This window comes from Amphibalanus amphitrite, unplaced genomic scaffold, assembly GCF_019059575.1.
Source record: "Amphibalanus amphitrite isolate SeventyFive unplaced genomic scaffold, NRLGWU_Aamphi_draft 000191F_arrow, whole genome shotgun sequence".
Classification (NCBI taxonomy): Eukaryota; Metazoa; Arthropoda; class Thecostraca; order Balanomorpha; family Balanidae; genus Amphibalanus; species Amphibalanus amphitrite.
Genome location: NW_024881686.1, coordinates 545449 through 570786, shown reverse-complemented (window position 1 = coordinate 570786; position 25338 = coordinate 545449). Strand labels below are relative to the sequence as shown.

The 25338-nt window shown below is 51.9% G+C and overlaps 3 protein-coding genes across 4 annotated transcripts in view; 2 read left to right on the top strand and 1 right to left on the bottom strand.

The window, feature by feature from the left end:
* Positions 1 to 12856, top strand: LOC122384470. The gene is made up of 11 exons (XM_043371883.1): positions 1 to 555; positions 1075 to 1280; positions 4895 to 5150; positions 5553 to 5759; positions 7221 to 7379; positions 9174 to 9396; positions 9611 to 9809; positions 10282 to 10406; positions 10699 to 10795; positions 11036 to 11553; positions 11792 to 12856. The coding sequence occupies exons 1-11, from the start codon at positions 486 to 488 to the stop codon at positions 11886 to 11888; spliced, it is 2157 nt and encodes a 718-aa protein (XP_043227818.1). The 5' UTR covers positions 1 to 485; the 3' UTR covers positions 11889 to 12856.
* LOC122384472 (ATP-binding cassette sub-family G member 5-like) lies at positions 12798 to 21845 on the bottom strand. Of its 2 annotated transcripts, XM_043371884.1 has the most exons (14): positions 21811 to 21845; positions 21177 to 21267; positions 20039 to 20100; positions 19643 to 19760; positions 18740 to 18945; positions 18238 to 18382; positions 17581 to 17853; positions 16830 to 17040; positions 16323 to 16440; positions 15912 to 16005; positions 15444 to 15582; positions 14876 to 15103; positions 13970 to 14149; positions 12798 to 13618 (listed from the first exon to the last, which is right to left on the bottom strand). In XM_043371884.1, exons 3-14 carry the CDS (start codon positions 20093 to 20095, stop codon positions 13429 to 13431), a joined length of 1959 nt encoding a protein of 652 aa, XP_043227819.1. In that variant the 5' UTR covers positions 20096 to 20100; positions 21177 to 21267; positions 21811 to 21845; the 3' UTR covers positions 12798 to 13428. The 2 variants fall into 2 exon arrangements, with proteins under 2 accessions (XP_043227819.1, XP_043227820.1); XM_043371885.1 differs by lacking the exons at positions 19643 to 19760; positions 20039 to 20100; positions 21177 to 21267; positions 21811 to 21845 and adding an exon at positions 19395 to 19470.
* LOC122384468 (ATP-binding cassette sub-family G member 8-like) overlaps positions 21483 to 25338 on the top strand; it is a 26068-nt gene continuing 22212 nt past the window's right edge. The window contains exon 1 of the mRNA XM_043371874.1: positions 21483 to 21697. Coding sequence (XP_043227809.1) covers positions 21684 to 21697 — 14 coding nt within the window. The 5' untranslated portion in view covers positions 21483 to 21683. The remainder of the gene's footprint in view (positions 21698 to 25338) is intronic.

The following is a 25338-nucleotide window of genomic DNA, read 5'->3' as shown; positions in this document are numbered from 1 at the left end:
GTAGATAGCGGCTATCGTCCCTATCGGCGCGATATGGGACGGCGACGCGCGGCGATCGGCGACGTCTCAGCTATCGGCGGATTAGTGGCGAGCCTTGACGTCAGTCGGAGGAGCCCGGCGGCGGCGCAGTGTCTGTGACGCTGTGACGCCGCGTTCAGAGGTGACTGGCTGGATAAGGTGGCTCCGACAGTGAGTGGTCCGCGGGTCAGTGGATCCAGGCGTGTGGTCAGTGGATGGTGCCGGGCTCGTGGGTGACCCACGGAGACACGGGGTCGCCAGGTCGGGGAGGTCCGGTGCCGTGACGGGGACGGTCGGCTGACGCTCGGCCAGCCGCCCCTCCGCCGCTGTCGGGGAGTAGAACCACCCAGCTGTGCCCCCAGCGTCTGTCAGGGAGCAGAACCACCCAGCTGTGCCCCCGGCGTCTGTCGGAGGGTGACCGGCCGGCGCGCCCGGCTGCTGCTGCCGATCTGACCGCGCAGACCACCATGGGACCTAACGGACGAGGACTGCCGCTGGTTTTGGTGGCCTTGCTCGTATCGTCGGCCGTCTCTTCAGGTGAGAAGCACTGCCGTCTGTAGCGAGGTTGTGCTGGAGCAGTCGTGAAATAACAACTCATGCTTAGCACATTCAGTGCCAACCCGTGATTTGTCGGACGTGTTCGGAAGCCACATTACACAGTGCTTTCCGCTTATCAATATAACGCCACACGGCTTGTATGTAACTCCACTGTTTTCTTCTAATGGTTCGTTAGCCTATATGTTTTCATAAGGCGTAGTTGGAGCTCTATTTTTCCATGTCACGATTACGATCAGATTTTAGCAGAGCTTGGTGTACAGATTTTATTTATTGACTGATTCATATTTGTTGCCGAATTTCACCTACCTATCCTTACTCGGGTATGTATATACAACACATCATACCGCACCTATCAGAATGCATACCGTCATACTAACTACAAAAAAAAAAAATGAAATGGGCACATACAATGCCGGAAGCTGTAAAGCTCAGGGTAAAATGTCCCTCCTGCGGCTCATAGAGATATGTGCTGTAGCGGAGTGTCGGCTCTATTTGCAGACGGGTCGCGGCCGTCCGGTTCGGCCGGCGACTGGATGCCGAGGCTGCTGGAGCTCAGTGAGGACGAGGTGGTGGACGAGACGCAGCCCGAGGATGTCGGACAGGCAGCCGTCGATCCCTGCGTCTCCATAGAGGACTGCGTCGTCAACTGCACGCTGCCCGACCTACAGGTGGTCAGCCTGCAGTCAACCGACTACCAGTGCCCGGTATGTGGTCTAGCGGTAACCTACAGGTGGTCAACGTACTCGTACAGTCAGACAGGTACCAGTGGTATGTGGTCTACCGGTAGGTATGTGGTCTAGAGGTAGAGACCGCTGTTGGATCCTCACCTGGCAGCAGCCATAACACGCGGGCGGCATAGCATAGTGAGTGCTGACGGTTGCTCCTATGAGGTGTGTTTACCTCATATGTTGCACTTCAGTGAAGATAATTGCAGATAGCTGATAACTAGATAAGGAAGATGATCAATCGAAAGATAGCACATCCACTAACTGGCTTAATCTGAATTAGGTCTGACAGCACATTGCTTTTGCGTCGCCAGGACATACGTTCTTCACAAATAAGTTAACTTTTGAACTTGTTTTCACTGTGTACATGCATATTCGCTCTATTTGATGCCTCGGCTCACATCAGTGGCGCAGCCAGGGGGGGGGGGTCAGAGGGTCAGCTGACCCCCCCGAAATTTCTGTCGGGGGCCCGCTCGAGAGAGAAAGAAAGAAAGAGAGAGAGAGAGAGAGAGAGAGAGAGAGAGAGAGAGAGAGAGAGAGAGAGAGAGAGAGAGAGAGAGAGAGGAGAGAGGTCCTAATCTAATTGGACGAGCCCGCTTCGAGAAATGCCTACTGGGACACCACGGGTGAGGGGTCGGCCTGGGGCTCCAGGTGGATGGGGCCCGGGCCCCCGGGAGAACGGGCCCGGGCCCCCTGGGTGGATGGGACCCGGGCCCCCGTGGACGGGGCCCGAACCCCCGGGAGAACGGGTCCGGGCCCCCGGATGAGAACGGGCCCGGGCCCCCGGGAGAACGGGTCCGGGGCCCCTGGTGGATGGGGCCCGGGACCCCCGGTGGATGGGGCCCGGACCTCCAATGGATGGGCCCGGGCCCCGGGAGAACGGGTCCGGGCCCCCAGGAGAACGGGCCCGGGCCCCCTGGGTGGATGGGGCCCGGATCCCCGGGTGGATGGGGCCCGGAGACCAGGTGGACGTGGCCCGGGCCCCCGTGTGGATAGGGCTCGGGCACCCGTGTGGATAGGGCCCGGGCCCTCGGGTGAATGGGGCCCCCTAGGGTGACCGGCTTGCTCCGCAACGCGAATAATGGGTATTTTCGATCGGTGGGCGTTTGGTTGGTCTTGTGTCCATGGGTTATGTATCCATTTCAGTCGATTGCCTTTTGACGGGTAAGTATTTTGGTTTGGGAAAAAATATCCATCGCATCGAGGTGCTCGTGTCTGATAACCATGCGTTCTAATATAGAACATGCGAAGTATATTTTATAACATAGGTTGACGTAGGCTACCTATTGAAAAATTGAGGCCATCGATGAATTACTATGTAGAGGTTTGAAACGCTTATATTTTTAAGAATATTGTTGCTCTTCATGCAAAAGCGATGGATGGATATTGGACAAAATTGAATGCTCTTTTCAACTATGCCATTTTCAATTGTCAAACGTACCAGTTTATGCAGCAAAACCCGTGTAATTAAGTAGGTAAGTCATGAACAAATGCCATTTTCTTCAGCGATTTGTTCCACTTTGTTTTTGATCAATTAGCTTTTCACAATTTTCCCATGAGAGGCGGTACGTTTCTCTTGACAACAGGCATTGTTTGAACCCGCTTCGTCTGACAGTCACCCGAAAATAGCATTAAGTCCAAAATCCGTCCAAAAGTCAATTTTTTCAAGCATAAGTGCGTTACCAGGTGCGCGTGGCACGTGCCATCCCTGCACCGCACACCATTCGATAGCCCGTTCGATTATCATTTACGATACTGTGCTCCCCGTGCTGATCGGACCCACGGTTACCGAGATACTGCACGGGTACCGGACCCGTGTCGGGCAAATTTAGCTATTTTCGCCCGATTTTGCAAGCCGATTTATACATGTAAAGTCTATGACGCAAATGTACACTTTTTGAGCACGTGCCATGTCCTCACCACCGGCCCGATTGAGCTGAGACCCCTCACAGGCACGTTGCCCATCCTTGTTCCATCGGTTGCGCAAACTTCAGCGCACTGGGTGCAACGGTCACTCTAGCCTATACCTACCCCGCGCTAAGTAACACCATGCCGGGACCACGGTAACATACATAATCTACGTCACCACATCATCACACCACAACAAACCCGGCCCAAGGCAATACATGTCTCATGTGAGCGCGTTAGCCCTCGCCGGCACAGACCATTTTGCGTCCTTCGACGGCACAATTACGACCCCCCTCGCGTATGGCCCATGATCGAGATGTAGAGCTTCGCGGAAAACACGAGCGTGTTGCCCGTGACGAGAGGAAGCCGATGATCCCCAATTTAAAGGTCCTAGGTTAGGTCATTGGTTGACCTTCCAGGTCAGGTCAATGACCCAAAAGTCGGGAAAATCGGGACCTGTTAGAACGTCGTAAATTGTGGCTGCTATAGGGCTTTTTGGGGTGCTGATCACGAACATTATGTTAGTTTTGATCACAGATGATGCATTTAGGCCAGGTCGGGTCAGGTCAGTTCAGGTCAGGTCAACCAGTAGGGATCGTGACGGGTATTCGTAGAACATACGTGTCAACCGCCTCTGACAGCTTCGTCACATGCTACGAAGGCACCAAAACTACTTAAATTTTCAAATGGTTGCTAAATTCGAATTCAGCTAAACAAAAACTAGCCTAGAAACATGCATAGAGCTTGAAAAAGTGTACTGAGGTCCTCATAGGCCAATGACCTGACCTGACCTTCAGGCTTCAGGTGACATTGACATCCACCCTTATGCATGGGAGCAACATATCAAATCACATGTTTGAACGCTTGAAACCACGAAAGGACTGCAAACGCGCCGCTAATGCGAGCCGGCATACGCCGAACCACGATTCTGGCCAAACATGGTCTCGGAAAGTAGGCCAACTTTGGCCTACTTTCCGACCTTTAGGTCGGAATTTGACCTTGAATTGACCTTTAGGTCATTTGGGTCAGGGTCATGAAATTTCTAGGGTACGTGTAAAATTGATCAACGCGAGGGTACTGAAAGTTACGTCGCGATCAGTCGCTTTTTACGCAAGTTATTTGCGAAAAAAAAAACTTTAGGGGGGTTGTATCAAACCCTTCCCCCTGTGCTGTGCCGCGAGGGTTAAAACTTCTTGTGAGCGAATTCACGTAATGAAGAAGAATAAAGGCACAATCTACTACAGCAGCCAATAGATGACTTAGAACAGGCACATGGGACTAGTTAAATATTGTCCGACAGAAGCAGGCAACAGTTCCGATTGCATATATGCTATGCATATTGCGGAAGGGGCACATTCGGCCTCGAAAGATACGAATTCTTACGTCATAGCAACATATTTCTGTCGTGGTCAATTTGCGTAAAAATTGAACACCGAGTGATTACCGAGCTATTGTTCTATCCAAATGTTCTGATTCAAACTCGCTCAGGGTTATCGTACAGGTAAAGGGGGCCCGCTCAGCAGAATGTGTATGAAATACGGAGAGATTCTGAAAAATGGGTGGGGGGCCCGCACACCAGGGGGCCCGCTTTGGAGGCGATGACCCCCCCGAAATGAAATCCTGGCTGCGCCACTGGCTCACATACCTTTATTTTGACCGTCTCTCCCGCACCCGTTCCGCTGAAGACACCCGGCCTGTGGACGATCACGCTGAACGCCTCCTCGGAGGACGCCGTGCTCCGACTGCACGTGGAGCAGGCCTCTCGGCTGGCGGTGGACGAGTCGCTGACCGTGCTGGAGCCGGACGGCAGCACGCTGGCCGTGCTGACCGAGTCCCAGCCGACGGCCTGGGTGGCCGCGCCCTCCTCCTCACTGGTGCTGGAGTACCAGCAGGAGGACCCCGCCAGCCAGATCCAGATCTCCCTGGTGGCCTACAATCAGAGTGAGTTCGACTAGGAGAGGACCAAAACAGCTAGGTCCAGATTACGCTGGAAGCTTGCAGTTAAAGTGGGCTACCCATCAGGAGGAAGTAGGAGACGGGGATACGAGAGGATGATGAATTGAACTGGGGCTCTACATCTGTAGGAGCAGGAGCGAAGCTAAGGAGTAATTGAGGGGTGGTAGAGGGTAGGGAATACTAGAAGAAAATCAGAACAGAGGCAAAGAGAAAAGGAATATTGTGGGTAGTTACAACGGAAAAATATTGAAAGATGGTAGGTATGATCAAAGGTGATTAATCTAATAAGGATTAAGACCTGAAAGGTTGGTAGGTAGGTACTGTGTCAGTCTGACGCCTACTGAACTGCTAACCGGCATGTCTCACCTTTTCAATCGTCATCTGCAGCCCAAGAGAATAAAGAGATCACGGACAAGATGTCGGGGACCATAGAGGCGCCCGATCAGGCTAACTGGACGGGCGGCGCCGACTACGCCGTGAACACGGAGCACCTCTGGCATCTGAACCTGCTGGAGACGGCCAGCAGCATCAACTTCACCGTCCAGAACCTGGATCTGGACGCCGGGGCCGGCGACCTGCTCATCATCGGCGCCGGTGAGGAGCCGTCCCGGCAGCTACGGGGCTGCAGACCTCACGGTATCGCTCGGGCATGGGGTGAAATAAAGGGAGATAGTAGAGGTGAAACGCCTGATGTCAAGAGATCGGACTCCAAAGCTGGTACTTTTAAAATCCCAGTCGAGAGTCAATTTAACCCGCGCCGTGCTGGTGGCCTGAGTTTTCCGTGTCGTGCTAGGGGGCGGGGGGGGGGGCATTTTCACGCCCCCCCCCCGTCTAACTCGGCTCCTAGGTCACGTAGCGACAACGCGGTAAGTGGCAATCAAAAGAGCGTCACAAAAGTGGCGGAAATACTTAGGTCATTTTCAAGGTCAGGTCAAATGTCAGATCACCAGAGGTCATCAAAGGTCAAATTTTGTCGATTTCATCAATTTTGAAACACCCGACGGTTAACTCGGGAACCAACAGAGCTACAGCGCCGCAGAAAAGCGCATTCGATAGCTATTTTAACGCTCTTTCGCCAAGGTGCCCTCAGATTTGACCTCAGATTAACAGTTTAGCCTCCAGAGGGTAAAAACCCTAAAAATAACCCTTTTTCACGAAAAATGTTTGTGTGTAATAACTTTTGACTCAGAAGAGCCACGACATTACTTTTGCCAGCATCGTGTTCCTCTCGTCAAGACGCGTTGAATGAACTATGATTTGACCTTGAAAGGTCATTTTTAAATTGACTTCAGGTCAAGGTCATGACCTGACCGGAAAGGGTCATGTTGCATATCAGTCGATCTGTAATCGTCGAGCTGAACACATCTGACGTGTTTTCACCGCTCTAGCACGTCTCTATCTAAGTTATATTTTAAAAACTGCTGGTGACCTGTCATGGCCTGAGATGAACTCAAGGGCACACAGAGGGGTCGCAAGTACAATTTTCTGGTTCAATGTGTAATGTTTACTTGTGAACCTATGTTTGAGAAGTTTTAGAACGACATTCGTCCAAAAGAGGCGCATTTCAATTTTCTCCCATTGAAGCTTATACCTACCTAATGGAGAAGTCGCAAAATTGACCTGACCTTAGGTCATAGATATAAAAATATGTGATATAAATTGTATACATATGTACTGTTACCCTAAGCAATCACTGAAAGTTTCAAAGTGATCGCTCAGTCGCTGTAGCTACAGCGAGCCTTCAAACTTTTACTGAGGTCACTAAGGTCACTTGACGTAAACTGGTGACCTGACCTTGAATGACCGGGGCCTGAAATTTTCACAACATTTGCGGAAAATATGTAAAAACAGTTGGCGCCATTTTAAGGTCACTCTCACTACGCGCCGTAAAAACGCCTCCCCCAGCACGACGCGGGGTAATACGGGCCGAGTTTTTAAACGGGCCGTAACAAAATACATTTAAAAAATTTGCTTTTTTGCAGCCCTGGGTCGGTGCTGGTCTCCCCAAATGTGTGTGTGAGTGTCCCAGTTGATGACCTCGACCATTTGACCCAGGTGACGGCCCGTACGCCTCCGAGCCTGTCGCCCACCTCTTGACCGGGAGCTTCTCCACACGACACTACCACGTGCCGGCCGGCGAGGCGTTCGTCTACCTGCTGTCCCGGTCCCACGCGGCGCCTCGAACTCCGTTCAAAGTCAGCTACACAGCCGAGAGTGAGTAGAAACGGTAGACCGAGCTTCACAGCCGGAAATGAGTAGACACTAGCCGTTTTCACGACGGGCTATCCGGCGAATGCACCAAATTTGACCAAATCTGCACCTAATCTCTTTTACAGCGAATATCTTCATTTTGTGAATTTATTTCAGTGTTTTAACCCGCGCCCCAGTGGTGGTCTCCGCCAACTTCGCCCTAGTGGGGGGGGGGGGGAGGGGCATATGGTACCACCCACCTCTAACTCAAAAACTAAGAGGGCTAGAAAGACGCGGTAAAAAGCAGTCGATAGCTCTTGATGCGTGCGTTTGAAAGTATTTAGGTCATTTTTCATCTTAGAGCAATATTGGTGTCACCAGAGGTCATCAAAGGTCAAAATTTGCGAATTGTCATTATATTTTTCAGAAAACATGCCATTATCTCAGGAACTATGATAGCTAAAAAAACGCTGGGAAAAACAATCGATAGCTTTTGAACTTTTCTTTTGATAAGGTCATCATAAAAAATGACCTCAGGTCAACTGTTTAGCCTCCAGAGGGCAAAAACTCCAAAAATAGCTGTTTTTCAGAAAAGTGTTTTTCGACAATAACTTTTGATTAAAAAAGCTAGGTCATTTCTAATGCCAGAATCGTGTTCCTCTCGCCGAGACGCGTCGAATGAACTATAATTTGACCTTGAAAAGTCAACTTCAAAATTTGACCTCAGGTCAAGGTCTGACCGGAAAAGGTCATGTTGCATATCAGTCGATGCGTCTCGGCAAGAAAAACACAATGAGGCCAACCCCAGCGTTCTATCTTTTTCCAATCGAGAGTTATTGGCAAAAAACTGTTTGTAGCCTCAAATGACCTCGGATGACCTTTCAAGAGGCTATCAGCAAAAAAGACACCTTGGTCGTCACGGGTGGTCCAAATCATTGTTATCCTGAAATATTTGGACTGTTCCTATGCGTACACACGGATCTAGCGGCATTTTCGTTTTTCTCCATTGATTTATAATGGAAAGGTCACGCCACCGACCTGACCTTAGGTCACGCATATAAAAAAATCCGAGATATACAAATTGTAGGCACCCATAACATCATGTAATCCACCAAGTTTAAAACCTCTATGACAAACACTGCAGGCTGGACATGAATGCAAACGTTTTTAGGCTTGGTCAGTTAACTTGACCTGGTGACCTGACCTGATATGACCTGGGGTCGAAAATTTCACACATTGTCCAAAATTGATGTACCAAAAGCTACCCCAAGCGGCGCGGTGCTACGCGCCGCGGTTTTTTATTTATACGAAAGAACCGCGACAGGGTGGTAACATATGCCCCCCCCCCCCCACTGGGGCGAAGGTTAATCGATGATACTCTCTGATAATATGACAAAGCCGGCATATACGCAATTAGCGCAACCCTAGCTGATAGCTACTAAGAGATACACTGAACCTCATTTGACCAAATATGCACCTAATCTGCACCAAATGTGCACCAAATGTGTACCAAATGGCCGTCGTGAAAACGGCTTTTGTATACAGAGCTACAAGGTATGAGTGAGTAGAAGTGGTAGATCACCCCGGAGCCCGTTCGAAGTCATCTACACGGCCAAAATAAAGTAAATAACGCTAGGTCATCCCAGATTAAGCTCGTAACAAATTTGTGTTAACATTACGAGTTAACGAATTATCATGTAAGGCAATTCAAAGTCACAAAGAGGAAACTGTACAAAAGTGCTAAAAAAGACGTATACACTAGAGGCCCGTTTTGTATGGTCCGTTCTATCGTCTCTCTGCCGTCTCGCCGTCCTGCAGAGGTCATCGGCACGACGACCATGGCGCCGACCACGACGGACCGCAACCACCCGCCGACGCCGAGTAACCAGGACTTCCAGCTGGACTGCTACATCACCGGCACGGAGCCGGGCCGCTTCGTGGACCCCAACGACACAGCCACAGCTCACCTGCGGGAGACGCTGGCGCTCTGGGCCAACGTCTACAAAGGCGACCACAACGTGCCAGCCTGGCGAGATGTCAGGTATGAATCTCAGGCCCTACTGCAGTGCGGCACTATTGATCGCACAGCGAGTTAAAAAAGCAGGCGAAAGCATCTGTTCATTTCGATACATAATGTATCTATCGGTTAAGTATGTAGAATTTAAGTTAAACAGACTTGCTGACCTGTTGAAGTACGCGTACACTGACACCTGTGCCTGACACCTGCCCCCCCCCCTCCCTCCCCGCCCGCACAGGTCGGACGACGTCCAGTTCAGCGCGTGGATGATGTGCGACTACACCTCCGGCTGGGTGGTCACCGACCCCAACTGCGTCCGGGTGACGTGGTTCATCGAGCTGCTGGCCACCGACGGACAGTGGGCCTTCCTGGAGCCGCAGCTGTACGGCATCGTCTTCGAGAACGGCGCCGGCATCAACAAGGACCTGGGCTACCAGGTGAGTGGCGCAAAGGAGCAGTCCGTGGAACAGGCGTACCGCGGGACAGGTCAGATGATGGGATTGTATGATACTGCCTCACAGCAAACCTGTCCTGAGGCCTCTTGCACCAAACTACCTAGCTAGGTAAAATCGAAAGACCAGTTTCAGAATAAGCTAATCTAACGGCGGTAAATTTGTTTGCCACAGCCCAATACATAATCTTACAGGTGCTTGGTAAATTTTACACGCAAATTGTCACATTTGAGTCTTAAATTGGGTATACGATGCAAAATAATCCAAGCATTGGTGCAAGAGGATTTTGGTGCAAGAGGCCTCTGGTCCAAAACCAGTGTCGGCAGAAGTTGATGCTATTGTTCGATCGATCGTCAGTAGGCAGTAACCGAGACTGTGCCGCCCTTTCAACCGTTGTCTCTCTGCGGAAAACGGTTTCCTCTGACGTCAATGTCAATCGTTCTCTGTTCTCTGGCAGTTTTCTCTGACGCTGACCGAGGTCAACAAGACGCTGTGGTGGGCCATCACCATCGCGCTGGTGCCACTGGCGCTGCTGGTGTTTATGGTGGTGATGTGGATGAGCTCCCGACCGGCGCACGCCAGGTGAGGGTGGCCCTGGTCCCCGCGCGCAGAGTAGGTACCGAAACAACCGCTGAACAGATAATGTAATACCGAGCTCTACATTTTCTTATAAAATGAGTAAAACTGTCATCTATAACATAATGTGTCCGTAATACCGACGAAATAAACAAAAATGCTTATGAATCATAGCTCAGCGGTACAAAAAACAAAAATGTTTGAAGTCTATACATACATCCACGTGCCTAAGAATTCGAGCATTGATATTCACACTGAAAATGCCGATTTAGCCTGACAGGGATTCGCGCTGTTCCAGAACGGACATGGACGATGAAGGCAGCATTCCCGAAATGGAAGACATCGACGACCACAAATATGGCATAGATCAGGAAATCAGGCCGTTTGAAGAAGACGTAAGTGCTGAATATTTATTTCCCGTCCATCATAGTACCTTTATTTTTCTGCCGGGATATACAGTAACTACATATATACTTTCGTTGAAGTCCATGCTTTTTAACTATGGTTCGGAGTAGAATATCAAACAATGCAGACCGGATCGCTGGCCTCTGCCGTGCAATCCGAGCGGACGCTACTGTTCGACCCTGGCCCCCGACTGACCCCCCCCCCCCCCCCTCCTCCCCTCCGGCCGCCAGCGGGTGAAGCAGGCGTTCGCTGGGGAGGACACGCTCAAAGAGTTCGACCCGGAGGTGCACGGCGCCGACCGACACCACTACCTGCCCAAGCGGCCGCTCAAGTCGGCGCTGAAGGCCCCCAAGCCGGCGCCCCCGCCCTCGTACACCAACCCGGCGTTTGAGGGCGACGACGAGGCTGGCGGCGGAGACTCCTCACTGAAACAGGCGCTCATCGCTTCGACCGCGGCACCAGCTGCGGCCCCGACTCCGGCTCCGGCTGCGGCCGCTCCGGCCCCGGCCCGCGCTCCGGTCCCGACCCCGACCCCGGCCCCGGCTCCCGTGGCTGCGGCTCCGGTGCTGCCGTCAGAGCCGGCCTCTGCCGAGCTGACGGAGCAGCTCAGACTGCTGAACGAGCTCAACAGGACGCTGAAGGAGGATCAGCCGCAGGCGAGCGGCATCGAGCTGCCGCGCGTCGACCGGCTCGTCAAGCCGCTCGGCGCGGCGGCCACGCCGAAAAAGTTCGTCATGAACGAGGATGGGTGAGTACACCACGAGGGAGGGCACCGGGAACGAGACACTGGCCTGAGGACAGACACAGGCAATGTGTCGATTCACCGCTGAGGGAGGTGGAATCGACACATTACTTGTGTCTGAGAAAAAAGATTTTGAGAAAAGCTTTAGCACCGTTTTGCCTTCATACCAAGCCTTTTCAGTAGGTACCTTTCAGTTTTATTTGAAACAACAGAGCACTAACTGCAGACTGTTGTTTTTTTTCAGAACTGGAACCGAGGTTGACATTGTACGACCCGGTAAGAACGTCATTCAGCTGGATGGTGATGATGACGGCGGAAACAGGAAGTCCTCCCACGTCTGATCAAGCCGCAGCTGACCAGCGGGCTTCGGAAAACGTGATGACTATCGACTACCATGCATACATATCTGTATACCCACTGTCAGAGATACCCTATAACCATGTATGTTTTAGACACTTTTATCTACATACTTCGACAGCTTTAAATGCCACACTGATGTTGGATTGTTAGCTATGTCTATCTCTGTTTATTATGGATAAGAAAGTTAAGTTGCCTGATGTCTCGTGGGTACCCACGGGAGGTACGGGCACTATCGGGATTGGGTAGGTGAAGAAGTGCCTAACGAGTGGTGGCCGTAAGAGGTTGGTCTGGTCACCTGCAGTCCATAGTGCCTCACATCTGATTTAGGAACGAATGGCGCGTGACCCATCGGGAAAATGTCTATAACCATCCGAATGTGCGTTGTATCTTAAATGAAATACGGTTTGGCTCAAACTCAAACAAAAGGAGTCAGAAACTCCTTATTGAAATGATGACGTTTTAACGTAAAAAGAGACGAATTTGAAAACATTGACTTTTCTGGTTTTAGAACCCAAGGTTTTGGTCACCTCATACTAGGTTTTTATTTCGCCTGTTCAATAGAAAAGGTCAGCTGTTCCGGCTCCGGTGTTATATACATACCTATAGGATACATATCTATTTGTCGACCGGCGTTGATTAAGTGCAATGAATGAACTTGCAATTATGCTAATAAGAGCAATTTTGTGATTTACGTATTTGTAACCAATCGTGATGGATGAATGAGATCATTCATATGTTTGGTGGCATCTTATTGGTTCTATGTAACCATGCACTATTCATAAGCATTCGTTTCCAATTCAACGATTTTATAGCCATATATCGGGAGAGTGATGACCAGTCGAAAAAGGGTTTCCATCAAAAGTAGAAAGGCAATTGCGTAAACACGGCTCGAACAGAAATGCAAAATTGATATAATTTATTCATTTACAAAATAAATAGTCATATGTGGTAAGAAACGAACATGTTTGAGTGCGAGGGAAATATAACACGATTTGTAAGTGAACATACACAATCATGCATGCTGCAGCGATGCGCGATATTTGGTGACCCATGTGTGGTATGTTGCATTTACGCATATCACAACGTATGTCCGTGCTTAGTGAGCCTATTACCGACGAGTTTTTCCTCAACTGGAACCAAACAGATAAAAATTGCAAACCACTTTTATAGCTACCAATAACTAAAAAGGCTATAACTTTTTGGCTTAAACTTAACTTATCGCAGCCAGCTTAACAGAGAAGCAAGATTTGTGACAAAATATTTTGAAGGCGACGCAAATGTCCTAAAAATGACTTTGAACTAGAGCAAGCAACTTTAAAGAGCGATGAATCATTCATGGAACTTCTCATCTCACATCCATGAACAGTATAAAAATCAAACCAACAAAGAAGCTTAAAACAAGCACGAAACGGACCCACACATGCACGCACACACAAACACATACACCCACATTCGAACAGCATAAAGACACACCCACGTACCTCCCGGTGCGTGTCTGCCATCTACCCGGAGCTGCTTCCACTACTCTCGGAACTTGCTCTTGATGAAGTTGGGCAGCGGCATGCTGTAGGCGAGCACGTTCAACAGGATCAGGCCGGCGACGAACGCGAACGTCCAGGCAAAGTTCCAGTAGAGGTGCAGGTCGTCCACCGGGTTCTTGATGTTGCCCAGGCTGTACCGCTCTTGGAGGTAGTGTGTGCCGTTCAAATACCTGACGACATAAAATGAAGTGAGGTGAACAACAAATCACCGCTGTCGTAACCGAGCAGCGGCGTAGCGTATAATATTTGCCAGTGCTTTAAAATGCAATAAATGACAAACTAGCGAATAGGTGACGATGGAAGCAGCGGCGAGGAGTAGGCTGGAGCACTTTTTTATCGATGGAGCAGCTGAAGTTGTGTAGCAAAGTAACAGCTGAACTTCAATCGTTCCACCTGTGCAGTACTCAGGTCGTCTACTTCATCCCTTCCAACAGTTACTAATCCCAGCGAATAGTCCCTATCACCGGTTCCAGCCACCACTCCCAGCCACCGGTCCCAGCCACTCGTGCCAGCGCACGCACCTGCAGCCGTATTGGGCGTTGTTGCTGATGCACTTGATCTGCGCTGTTTCGTTACGAGACGGCAGGTTCACCAGGTACTCCTTGTCGCGGAACATCTGCTCGTGCAGGAACGCGCTGGCGTAGCGGAAGATGACGACGTAACTGACGTAGTACAGCCACTTGGGCAGGCCCACCAGCGTCCTGAGAACGGGGTGGATTAGTCAGGAGAGCCGTAACATAATGCATTCGTACAGGCGGCCGACCGGCTTTTCAGTATGCGCCTTATCCTGCTCGTAGTATGGTCGTTGGTATGCTGACTATAGAGGTCGCTAGTCATTGGACGTGACATACTCGGTTTCAACCGCAATTTGTTCAATCAAACTCACCGACGTTTTACAATTGAATACTGAAATTAATTACAATGAAATACTGATAGTAATGGGATATAAGAAACTTTAAATCACCATTTCTCACAGTGAATACCCTATGCATTCGTATAGAAAGAGATAGGCATATTTAGCATATAACCGTAAAGCCGAATCGTAGATGATGCTGCCTTTAAACCACACAGCAGCTAAGAACCAGCACACCGTTACCTGCTTCTATCCTCAGGATACTGAACTCCTTCTCCTCCACGCCGCAACCCTCTCCGGGCTGGACAGGCAACTTTATCTCATGCGGCCTGCTCCCGAGGGAGCGCACCCCGTAGCCGGGTGCAGTGAGTACCTTGGGGCTGAGCGGCCTGTCCTCTGGACGGGCTCAGCCCCGGTGCCTCACTAGGGTGCCTGCCCAGACCAATGTCTCCCCCTATATCCTATCATCCTCCCGGCTCTGAAATGGTCTCATTGGACCGAAAGGGCCTAACCCAACAAAACAAACAAATAAGAACCAGCAACCCCTCCATTCCATTCGGCCGTTCGGTCTCACTTGAGCGTGCTGCTGCCGACGAGCAGGTAGGTGACGGTGCAGTAGAAGCTGGCGATGCCGGCCGAGAAGGAGGAGCGACAGAAGAGCAGCAGCAGCATGGTCTGGTGCTCGACGAACGCGTAGCAGGCCCAGAGGACGGTGAAGAAGAGGAACCACTGCCACAGCTGATCAGTGGTGCTGTAGCCGGGCGCCGCGCAGTTGACGCAGTGCTCGCCCAGCCCCAGACCCCTGCCAGAGGGGAGCGGGAGGGGTAAAACTGAGTGCTCGCCCAGCCCCAGGCCCCTGCCAGAGGGGGACGGGAGGGGTTAAACTGAGCGCTCGCCCAGCCTCAGATGGGCGAGCAGGCGACCCCCAGGCAGAGGGAGGCGAGGGGCGCCGACCAATCAGAGCGGAGGAGATAACGGCACCATAAATACAGAACAAGCTACATGGCATTCCAGCTTCACACGTACTTATCTTGGAAACAAAACACACAATTGTCTGAACGATTGCCATCGGTTGATTACGTAATCTTTCCGCTAAGTTTACCAAGAAAATGAGTTAAAACGTATTAACTTCCCGCACTGACCAGAATATGATGGAGGCTGCGGCGCAGACGGAGAGCGCGGAGAGCGGCAGGGAGCTCAGAGTCTGGCAGAAGACGAACGTGGCGCCGCCGTAGATGCCCTCCCGGGACTCCTGGTAGTAGCGCGTCCGAAACACGCCGACTGGGGCAGACGGGAGCGGGGGGAGAGGTCAGGTCGGGTCATATCGCACCAGCCGGACTACGGGAGCATGAAGATGGCATTCGGTCGGTCTTTTCAACGAACTGAAACAAGCTTAGAAGAGAATAGAATTGCTCAGTTTTGAAACACACGTAGACTAATGATTCTTCACAAATATATAACGTAATATTCTGACGCAATGCATTCGTTGCAAAATTATCATATCAATGTCATAAATTTCAGATCAATCAATGTCCGAACGCGATAAATCTACCGGTACCACTGATACACCCCCTTCGTCTGGAGGGCGCACCGGTGAGCGGGTGACTCACACGTGGACGCCGTGATGACGATAGAGAGCAGAGAGACGCCGGCCAGACAGTTGAAGATGAGTCCCGTCCGGGTGACCAGAGACTGCTGCGTGGCCTGCAGGGTAGGGGGACACACGGGTGCCGTGAGAACAGCGATCAGATGTGAAGAGGGGGTTAGAGTACTAGCCGGTGCTGAAGCCACCAGTGCCTCTACAACCCATGTTCACTTATCCCATGATCATGTATGCTGTGCATTACAATGCATTACGGTGTAAATTACGATAAAATTAGCACATTTTTACCGATCTGATTCCCTGAAGATGACTGGGAATGAATGGTTACGCGCATCTAGCATCGTCTACCGATGGCCAGTTCATTTATCTTTCCAGCCACAATGAGCGCAGAGGAAAGTGAACACCGCAGGGCACGCACCTGAAGTGGGAAGTAGAAATTCCACAGGACGAAGAAGAACATGGGCAGCAGGAACAGTTTGAGGCCGAGCAGCTTCAAACCGCTCCGCCGGAAGTTAAAGATGGAGTCGCACGTTCTCCTGAAAACAATAGAACGGGTTAGCAGTCCAAGAAACCCATGCTCCTGCCAGTTCAGCGTGTAATAAACCGTCTGAAAACAAAGAACTTCTGACAACCAAACCAAGCTGCTACCAATTATTTTGGTGCTACACTTAGTCAATTAGTGAGTAAATGAATAACTTACTTTGGCGTTGTCAGGTGAAATTCCCAGTATAAAAAGAACAGCCATCGCAACTACCCTATAGCAAAAAGTGAACACCAGCCATAACCACCAGCCGTTCAGTCTGTGTCTCGATCTCCCGTCAACCGTCCGTGTCCCACCGACCGTCCCTGCCTCAGTTCCCACTGACGTCTCACTGTCTCGGCTATGTCTCAGTTCCCCCTGATGTCTCACTGTCTCGGTTCTCACCAGATGAGACTCCACATGACGGCCGGCAGCGGGGCCCGTCCGTACGCCGACAGCGGCACCTTCAGCTGCATCGTGTCCGGCTCGATGTCGGGCGGCGCGTGCTTCCGATAGGGGGCGCCCTCGGCTCGGAACCGCTCCACCAACGCTGCGATCTGGTTGTTGGACTCGATGAACCGCTCCCGGGAGCGACGGTCGACCGTGGAGAGACACACTGCCGAGAGGGGCGGGCTGGGTTAGACCGGGTCAGACTAGACACTGCCGAGAGGGGCGGGCTGGGTCAGACCGGGTCAGACTAGACATTGCCGAGAGGGGCGGGCTGGGTCAGACCGGGTCAGACTAGACACTGCCGAGTGCCGAGAGGGGCGGGCTGGGTCAGACCGGGTCAGACTAGATGAATAATCCTCTGAAATGACGGTCCACGGGTTAAAGAGACAGGTCAAACAATAGGCGTCAAATAGACAGTGCGCTGGCCGGTATGCCAGAAAGTTGTGACCGTGGAGCAGCGGTTGCTGACACTGTTGAGCGCCATGTCTGTCAGCACCTGCATCACCTACTGCACGCATTTGATGCAAGCTCTTAGGGTGTCACTATCAGCTGAAGAGTTTTTTAGTCACGACTCACGACAAGGAGTGGAAATCTGTGAATTATTACGGCGCTCACTGTTAGCTATATTACGAATAAGATAAGGTGATAACACTCGTGACCATCACAGACCCGGCTCCGTCACCGGTGTGCGTCGCCTCTCACTCACGGTAGTACATGAGCGGGTTCTCCAGCTCGGGACACGGGAAGCCGATCACGCGGAAATAGTCCAGCATCATGCGCGTGCTACCCGTGTAGACGACGTCGCCCAGGCAGAGGTAGGTGACGCGGTCCAGGAAGGGGAAGATGTCCGAGCGCGGCTTCTCCATGGTCAGCACCACGATCCGGTTGTACTTCTTGGCGTGGTTGGAGAGAATCGAGATGATGAAGTAGGTGTTGAGCGGGTCCAGGTCCCAGGTGGGCTCATCCAGCAGCAGACACACTGGTCGAACACGGGACGGGTAACACACTGTGTTAAACATAGTTATCAATGTGGTCATTAATAGCAAAAGATAGAAGGGTGGTGGTCCTGAAAGGTGAATAGAATATATCACACGTAATCCACGATTCAAACACCATGACACAAACTGCTTCGATTTGAACGTTCGGACGAGCGTACCAACAAACGAATTAATAAATGAATGAACGAACGAACAAAGGAATGCACGGACCAAAGAAAGAATCGCTAAATGCATGAGCAGCTCCCTCACTTAACAAAAATTACACGTTAAAGTTGAATCTTTTCCCTAGGTACACCCTTCAAAATGAAGCTAACCCTAAGGGAATCCTCACACACTAACCTAACGGTATATCCTCAGGCACTAACCTGGGTCGCGCATCAGCTGGACGCCGATGACGAGTCGCTTGTACTCGGAGGGCGTCAGGTCCTCGACGCCGCGGTTGCTGACGTTGTTGAGCGCCATGTCGGCCAGCACCTGCTTCACCCTGGCCGCCTTCACGCCGCCGGAGATCTGATGGTGGCCAGAAACAGATGCTAGAGCACGAGCGGACCTCCAGAATTTTTCATTTACATGTCTGTAGCTGTTTCGGATGCTGATATGCATTGCTATGAGTATTTTTGTGAAACAGGGCATGCGACTTGCTAGCATATTCCAAATTTTGACCAAGCGGTCGGAATTTTGAAGCCTTTTTACAGTGTAGACTGTGAAGGAAAGAAAGTAAAGCTCTTCATTTAAGCCAGCGCGATGTCAAATAAATCGTCTACCTTCAGGCATCTGCGATGTCAAATCAGTCCAAGTGACACAGTAACATGTTGTGACACCGTCGGACCCACAGCACTCCGTCCTCTATGCCACCACCCTGCCCACCTGCATGGAGATGGTCATGTTGGCGGCGTACTGCAGCGTCTGTCGCACCGTCAGGCCCGGGATCAGGTCGGCCTTTTGCGTCACGTAGCCGCAGTGCTCCTGGAACAGCTGCTGTGACATGGGCACGTTGTTCAGCTGGATCTGACCTCTGTTCCGGCCCTGGGCGCGCCGCGAGATCACCTCCAGCAGGGCGCGCTTGCCGCTGCCTGGAAATGGAAAGACAGACGGTCCGATTAGATCCTAGCCGACACTAAGAAGAACGTTCAAAATATAAAATGCATTGCCCTAACGGATCTGATTTGAGGCCCTAGTAGCAAAAAAGGCATAAAAAGCACTTGAATCAACACGATAAATGCACACCAGACGTGTCAAAACATGATGCCGCAGCATACGAACATTCTTTTGTTTTGTTTTGTTTTGTTTTGATTTGACCGTGTTTTGATGTGAGTGAATGTGCAAATGTTATGAATTACTGAATTATGTAACATAACATATAATTAATGAATTATATGTTATGATTAGCAACCGCGGATACGGATTCTGAGCAGTACCTAATCGCCACGCATTTTGAATGTGGACCACTCTTAAATGTAAATACACTACAATACAATGCAATATTCAGACATTTCCCTCGCTGACAGCATTCATGTCTGACCTTTGGATCCGAGGATGGCCATGACCTCTCCGCCGTGCACCTCGAGAGACACATCCTTCAGGATAACTCCTGTGGGGACTGACCTTTGGATCCGAGGATGGCCATGACCTCTCCGCCGTGCACCTCGAGAGACACATCCTTCAGGATAACTCCTGTGGGGACTGACTTTGGATCCCAGGATGGCCATGACCTCTCCGCCGTGCACCTCGAGAGACACACCCTTCAGGATAACCCCTGTGGGGACTGACCTTTGGATCCGAGGATGGCCATGACCTCTCCGCCGTGCACCTCGAGAGACACATCCTTCAGGATAACCCCTGTGGGGACGGAGCCGAGCAGCTGCTGGAAACACGTCCCCGACTCCACCTGAGGTCACACAAAGGTCAAGAGTAGGTCAAGGGCAGGTCACGTTAGGTCATTGTCAGGACACGGGCAGGTCATTGGTAGAGGTCTAGTACGCATAATTGCGATCGGTGAATTATGCGTGTCACATTGGCATGTAATCGATCGATTGAAGATGGCTTTCAGCATTTGAACGGTCTCGATTAAACGATTGGACGCCTGAAAACACTCATACTCGATGCTGAGGTATAGTTCCAGGCCCAGTCAGTCCGTTCATCACACACGCAAAGACTCGCACATACCTGCCCTGTATGGAACACTCCAGCTAGCTGGAGCATGTATTCCTGATTGGGCAGCATGGTTCCTGAAACGGACGACATTTGTTAGTGGCCTATAGATATCGCATGACCACCTTCGCCGCTAGTAGTGGTAACTGAACTGACATTTGATCTAGAAGCCGACACCAGCACCCAGCTGGAGCAGAATTTGGGTGACAACAGTGGGGCGCTCGAGCCGCGTTGCTGGAACGGGCAAGATGTTATTTTCTTGTGCGGCAGTGTAGTCTCCAAGATTATCGGTGATACTGCCCTGTGTTGTGATGCAGTCTTCACTGTTTCAAGACGAGGGATGTTTTCTAGTGATCCGTTGCAGTTCCCAACGAGCAGGCATCCCTTCGGACATGTTTTATTCTCTCCTGTATGCTATTTTGATTAGATGCATAGTAAAAAGTGTACCTGATATGTGATGTGTAACTGATAGCATACCTACATGCGTATTGCGTAGTAGTATGCATACGAGTTTGCGTGCGTTTTTCCACATTAAGACAAACAAGACAACGTTCGCCCTAATCCAACTCTGCGTTGAAGATTTCATTATATGATTCATTATATAGCACTTATTTCATTAGGTATATGATTGTTGAAACGTGACTTCCAAAGACATTAGCTCGCTCTTCTAAAGCCAGAGAACGTTGATGTGAACAGGTTACGGTGCCCCAGCGCACACAATCACGCCGGTTATTTTTGGGAGTCGACTCGTTTTGTCCGACCGCTGACACCGGTCGTCAGCACCTGTTTCCAGTCACTGACCGCGGCGCAACTATCGACGGCCATCACCAACAATGAACAGTGAACACCACACTGGAGACGCATCCCGTTACGCCGACGTTACGTGCACGTTGTGAGCCCGGGCGGCTCGCGGCGCAAATCCAGCGGCCGCTCTCGCCAACATGGGAGAGACAAGGCACCGTTCCGCGCCGCTGCCCCGACCGAGGCCGGCAGTGGCACCGGACGCACCAGCGCATCGCTCGACGTTCAGTACCATCGAAACAATCGCAAAATCCTATATTTTAAACACACAGAAATGAGATGGACGAGACTTACCTGTCACTAGTCGTCGAAAGTTGTCCACTAGGACAGAGTTGAGCCGCTACAAACTCACCTGTCGAGTGGAGTGGAGCGCAGCGGTGGCACACACTCCCCTCTCGGCCACTCGCGACATTCGCCGCCGCCGCCGAGCCGAGCCCAGCAGCCTGGGAAACCGTCAACAGGTGAGGTGACGTCACAGCCGGCCGCTGCGCCCATTGGCTGCCGGCGCGGTGGTTGACCCGCACTGTGCACCGGCGCGGCCACTCTACCGCCCTACTGTCTGCCGGCGGCCAATGGGAGCCCTCGGACGGACGGTGCGCCGTTCTACCGCTGCGGGAGCCGTAGAGACGGCGGCGGCGGCGGCGGCGCTGATGCCGGTCCGTGTGCAGCAAACAGGGCGGCTGCGGGGCGGCGGCGGCGGACAGCGGAAGAGGGTGGACGGTCAGACGCGGCGGAGGTGCACGGTGCGCGGGTGGTGCCGCCACAGTGGACAACGCGGAGGCTGTGAGAGTGCCAGTGTGTCTGTGTGCGTGACAGGAACCTAACCGGACCGGCGAGAGGCACAACCCGCGAATGGAACATGAGGGGCCGGCGGTAAGTACTAACAACTCACCTGTGTCTGAATATCTTCTGAGATCACCTGTTGTCCTAAAGAACTTACCCACCGGTCTCCGTCCCTGACCTACCCCTCCGGTGTATAAAAGTACCGTGGCAACTTCCCTGTCCTGTCCCGGCAGCGGCTCCCGTGCTGTCCCTGTCCTGTAAGCGGCACGTCCCGTGTCTCGACGGCGGTCTCCGGTCGTTCGGTCGTGCAGCGCGGCCCGTCCAGAGGCCGCTGACCCTCCCCGCCTCCACCGCCTCCTCCGTGAGAATCTCGGCCCGGTGGTTGGAGGGAGGGAGGACAGCCTGGGACTTGGGAGACTGACTCGCGGGTAGCTCAGGTGGCTAGAAGTCGTGGGTACGTCGAATATTGCGGGCTCCTCCATTTTATAGCTTTGCCAGAATCAATCAGTGCAGGCTGCAGCTTTAATTACCAATGCATGCAGATGTTTACGAATACGGTTTGCTACTCAAATCGCATCCGGTTCTTGAGCAGCATTCGAACAAACGATGCCAAGCCACGTCAGGCATTGGTAAGGGCTTCCTCTCTTGGCACACCAATACTGTGATACGGTTGCATTATTGTTTCTCCGATTACATAGGTATACAGCGTTATCGCGGCTGTCTTCGAACCGTCTCTCATGGCGTTTGATCAATTGCGATTGCAATTGCAATTCCGTCCATTCCAGCTGACCCTGTGGTACTGGTGGTCAACTGGTCAGTGGTGAGTGGTCAACTGGTCAGTGGTCACCCTCCCGGATTACCGGCTACCGGCGGAGGAAACTCGGCACTCACAGCGCGTCTCGTGACGCGGATAACTTAACACCCTGATTACTGCTAATAACATGCGAGCACTTACCGCATTCATAACTCATGCAAGTCCAGGAATGAATTGCAGTTTACAAAATACAGTAACCAGGGGCATAATGCGTTACAAGCTCATTAGCTCAAGGACTCGAGCATGTCTACGTTTGGCTGGTCATCCCTGTTTGAAAGAAACTGACCTGTAACACGTTCTTATAATTAAGTTCAAGATCAGGGGCTCACCGGCTCAGTCTCGACTATTTGACATCCGGGCGTAGAAATCCTTCAGAGACATCGATTAAAGTTCGCCGTACCATGGGAAGAGCCGTCTCCGTCCGCGCCGTTCTCACATTCCCGGCGACCACGGACCGTGAATCCTGCCCGTGAGACCCCGCCGGCCCGGTACCGGCCTTGAAGGGTTCGTGGACGCAGCTCGTTACCCCCCCCCCCCCCCCCAGGACGGTGCCCGGTCGGTACACAAAGCTCCGCCAGCCCCTCCCCTCCCTCCCCCGCGCCCAAGGCCAGACGGTGGTGGCAGAAAAACGCCTCTGCCGCCGCCGCCGGCGACGCTACCGGCGACATCGGCCGATCGACACGCACGGTGCAGTGACCGCCCGGCGGCGGCGGGGGCGGGGCGGGGCGGACTCGTGCGGGCTTTCCGCCGCTCCGCCTTTGTCTCTGGTTCACGCCGTGTCACGACTGAAGCAGCCTCCAGGCTCGTGAGGGGTGAAAACGTGGCGCTCCAAGGTGCTGCGGCAGCCGTGCCACGTGGTCTCACGACTCTTCGGCAGATGGTCGAGCGAATCCGCAAAACCTCGAGTTTCATATCGTCAGGGTCAAGGACTCGTGCGTGACCCATACATAGTTTTTTTTTTTTACATGAAAGACGAGCGTCCAGTACCAATTGGTGTGGTCGGGTCAGCGCTAAAAGTGGAGCTTCAGCTTGTTCGTTGCTACCTGTCCATGGATCTCGACTGAAAAAAGTCACGATGACCGGGGTAAAGACCATGTGCGCACCGCCCTCGTCGGTTTCGGTGGGATGGTGCCGAGGGGTGATGGTCGACCGTTGATGTGACCTCCGATAGCTTCTCAGAAGTCTTCTGTCTTACCGCCGTCCGACTTGAGCCTCACAAACAATGGCACAGAGCATCCACCTCTGACCCCGTCTGCAGGAGCTGGACAATCCGAGCCATGAATACAAGTAGCGACGTTACAAAGTGTAACTAATTTGCATGAACTACCATGCTTTGTACGTAGATGTTTGGTAAGAAAAGCGCATTAGAAAAATATGTACACCAGCCGTTTGCGATGATTGGGTCCTTACCGCCCTCCCGATATTCGCCAATGGCGTTATTTATATTATATATGGCGTTATTTACTGCGTTATTTATATTTATATTATATGAAAAATTGCATACAAAGTTAATGGAGATGCAAGCCTGTAATTCTTCGCATTTGTGAAAGGACCCTCTCCACCAACGGGTCGGTACCCCGGCATCTGCGTTTTTTCGCTTATCACCAAATGAGCCTCTGGCGAAAACTTCACACTCTGAAAATGAAAGTCTCCTGGGTCTCTCACTCAACTGAGTTGTGCAACTTAGCGTGGCCCATTAGCGAGCACGGCTGGTAATTATTTGCGCCACTGAGCAAACACGAGCTCCCCGGACCTGCCCACGGTACGAGGCAGCAGCCGGCACCCCGCGCGGCCATTGCGTCAGGAGTGGCCCGCACCTGTGCCCCCAAACTATGGGAACGCCTGTTACAAATGACTCCACGGGTCAGCAGTTGAAACAAATGAAGCAACACGGCAGTAGTTATTTAGGAAAGCTGCCTGTGCGGCACCCGGAGTGTAGATGAAAGTGAGACCGATGTGAATGATGGGCTTTCAGCGGCACATCCTCGTTTGGTGAGCGCTACTCGCAGCGCCCAGACGCGCGCATTGCAATGGGAAGTGAAACCTTCCCGGCCCCCCGACAGCTCGTTAGGGTCGAGAGGTCAACCACGCTCAACGGATGGCTAATAAAACTCCTGGAAGATTCCGTCATGCAGGGATTATTATCATTCAGCAGTGCGTTTGGTGCCAGGTATGCTATACGCACCGGATAGTACCGTTTTACACTGATGTCTCTTGTGGAATTATTGTGCATAATTTCACCGTGAGTTAACACATGCACATGGACCTGAAGGTAGTAAGTAGTTTCCACTTGGGTTGTTTTGCGCAATATTAGATTTTTGAATTTGTTTTTTATCACTGACATGGAATAAAACAAACATACGAGACTTCATTGAAAAATATCAATTTAAGAGTGCATATTGCATATTTCGGATTATTGGTTATTTTCGAGCTGATTCGGTCATCTCACCCAGTTCGGTGCGATAACCGGCCCGATTCCTCTCGCGGTCTCTGACCAGTCGATACACACCCATCGGCCTGAATCCACGGGCCGGTTCCATGGCTGAGCGCCCTCCGACACTGCAGACGGCTGCTGAATGTGGTCAGCAGCGCGCCGCCGCCGGCTCCCGGGCCGCCGGCGTTCCGCGCGGGTTATAGGCGCGGCTGTCCGCGACCGCCGCCCGGTACCCAGCGGCCCGCTGACCCACAATTCGGCCGTGCGGCGGTGCGGTCATCCCAGGTATTTCCGTACTGGAATCTGCGGTCTGGCCGCTGCAGAGGGAACACCCGGTCATCGCCACCAGCGGAGGTGGTTGGAGCGATGACTTATCCGAGCGGATTTTTCCCGCTGGCTGGAAACCTGTCCTGCACTATGACTGCACGACCGTCTGAGTTCGAACGGAAGAGGAGGCTGCGGTTGATTAAACGGAAAACATAA

What these genes read in the sequence shown, in the direction of transcription:
- LOC122384470 (XM_043371883.1), top strand. Translation starts at nt 486, where the DNA reads ATGGGACCTAACGGACGAGGACTGCCGCTGGTTTTGGTGGCCTTGCTC. An exon ending in ATCGTCGGCCGTCTCTTCAG is followed by an intron (nt 556 to 1,074) that starts GTGAGAAGCACT and finishes CTCTATTTGCAG; the next exon opens with ACGGGTCGCGGCCGTCCGGT. An exon ending in CAACCGACTACCAGTGCCCG is followed by an intron (nt 1,281 to 4,894) that starts GTATGTGGTCTA and finishes GTTCCGCTGAAG; the next exon opens with ACACCCGGCCTGTGGACGAT.
- LOC122384472 (XM_043371884.1), bottom strand. Translation starts at nt 20,095, where the DNA reads ATGCTGCCCAATCAGGAATACATGCTCCAGCTAGCTGGAGTGTTCCAT. An exon ending in GTCGGCAGCAGCACGCTCAA is followed by an intron (nt 14,150 to 14,875) that starts GTGAGACCGAAC and finishes CCCCGTTCTCAG; the next exon opens with GACGCTGGTGGGCCTGCCCA. An exon ending in AACGCCCAATACGGCTGCAG is followed by an intron (nt 13,619 to 13,969) that starts GTGCGTGCGCTG and finishes TTATGTCGTCAG; the next exon opens with GTATTTGAACGGCACACACT.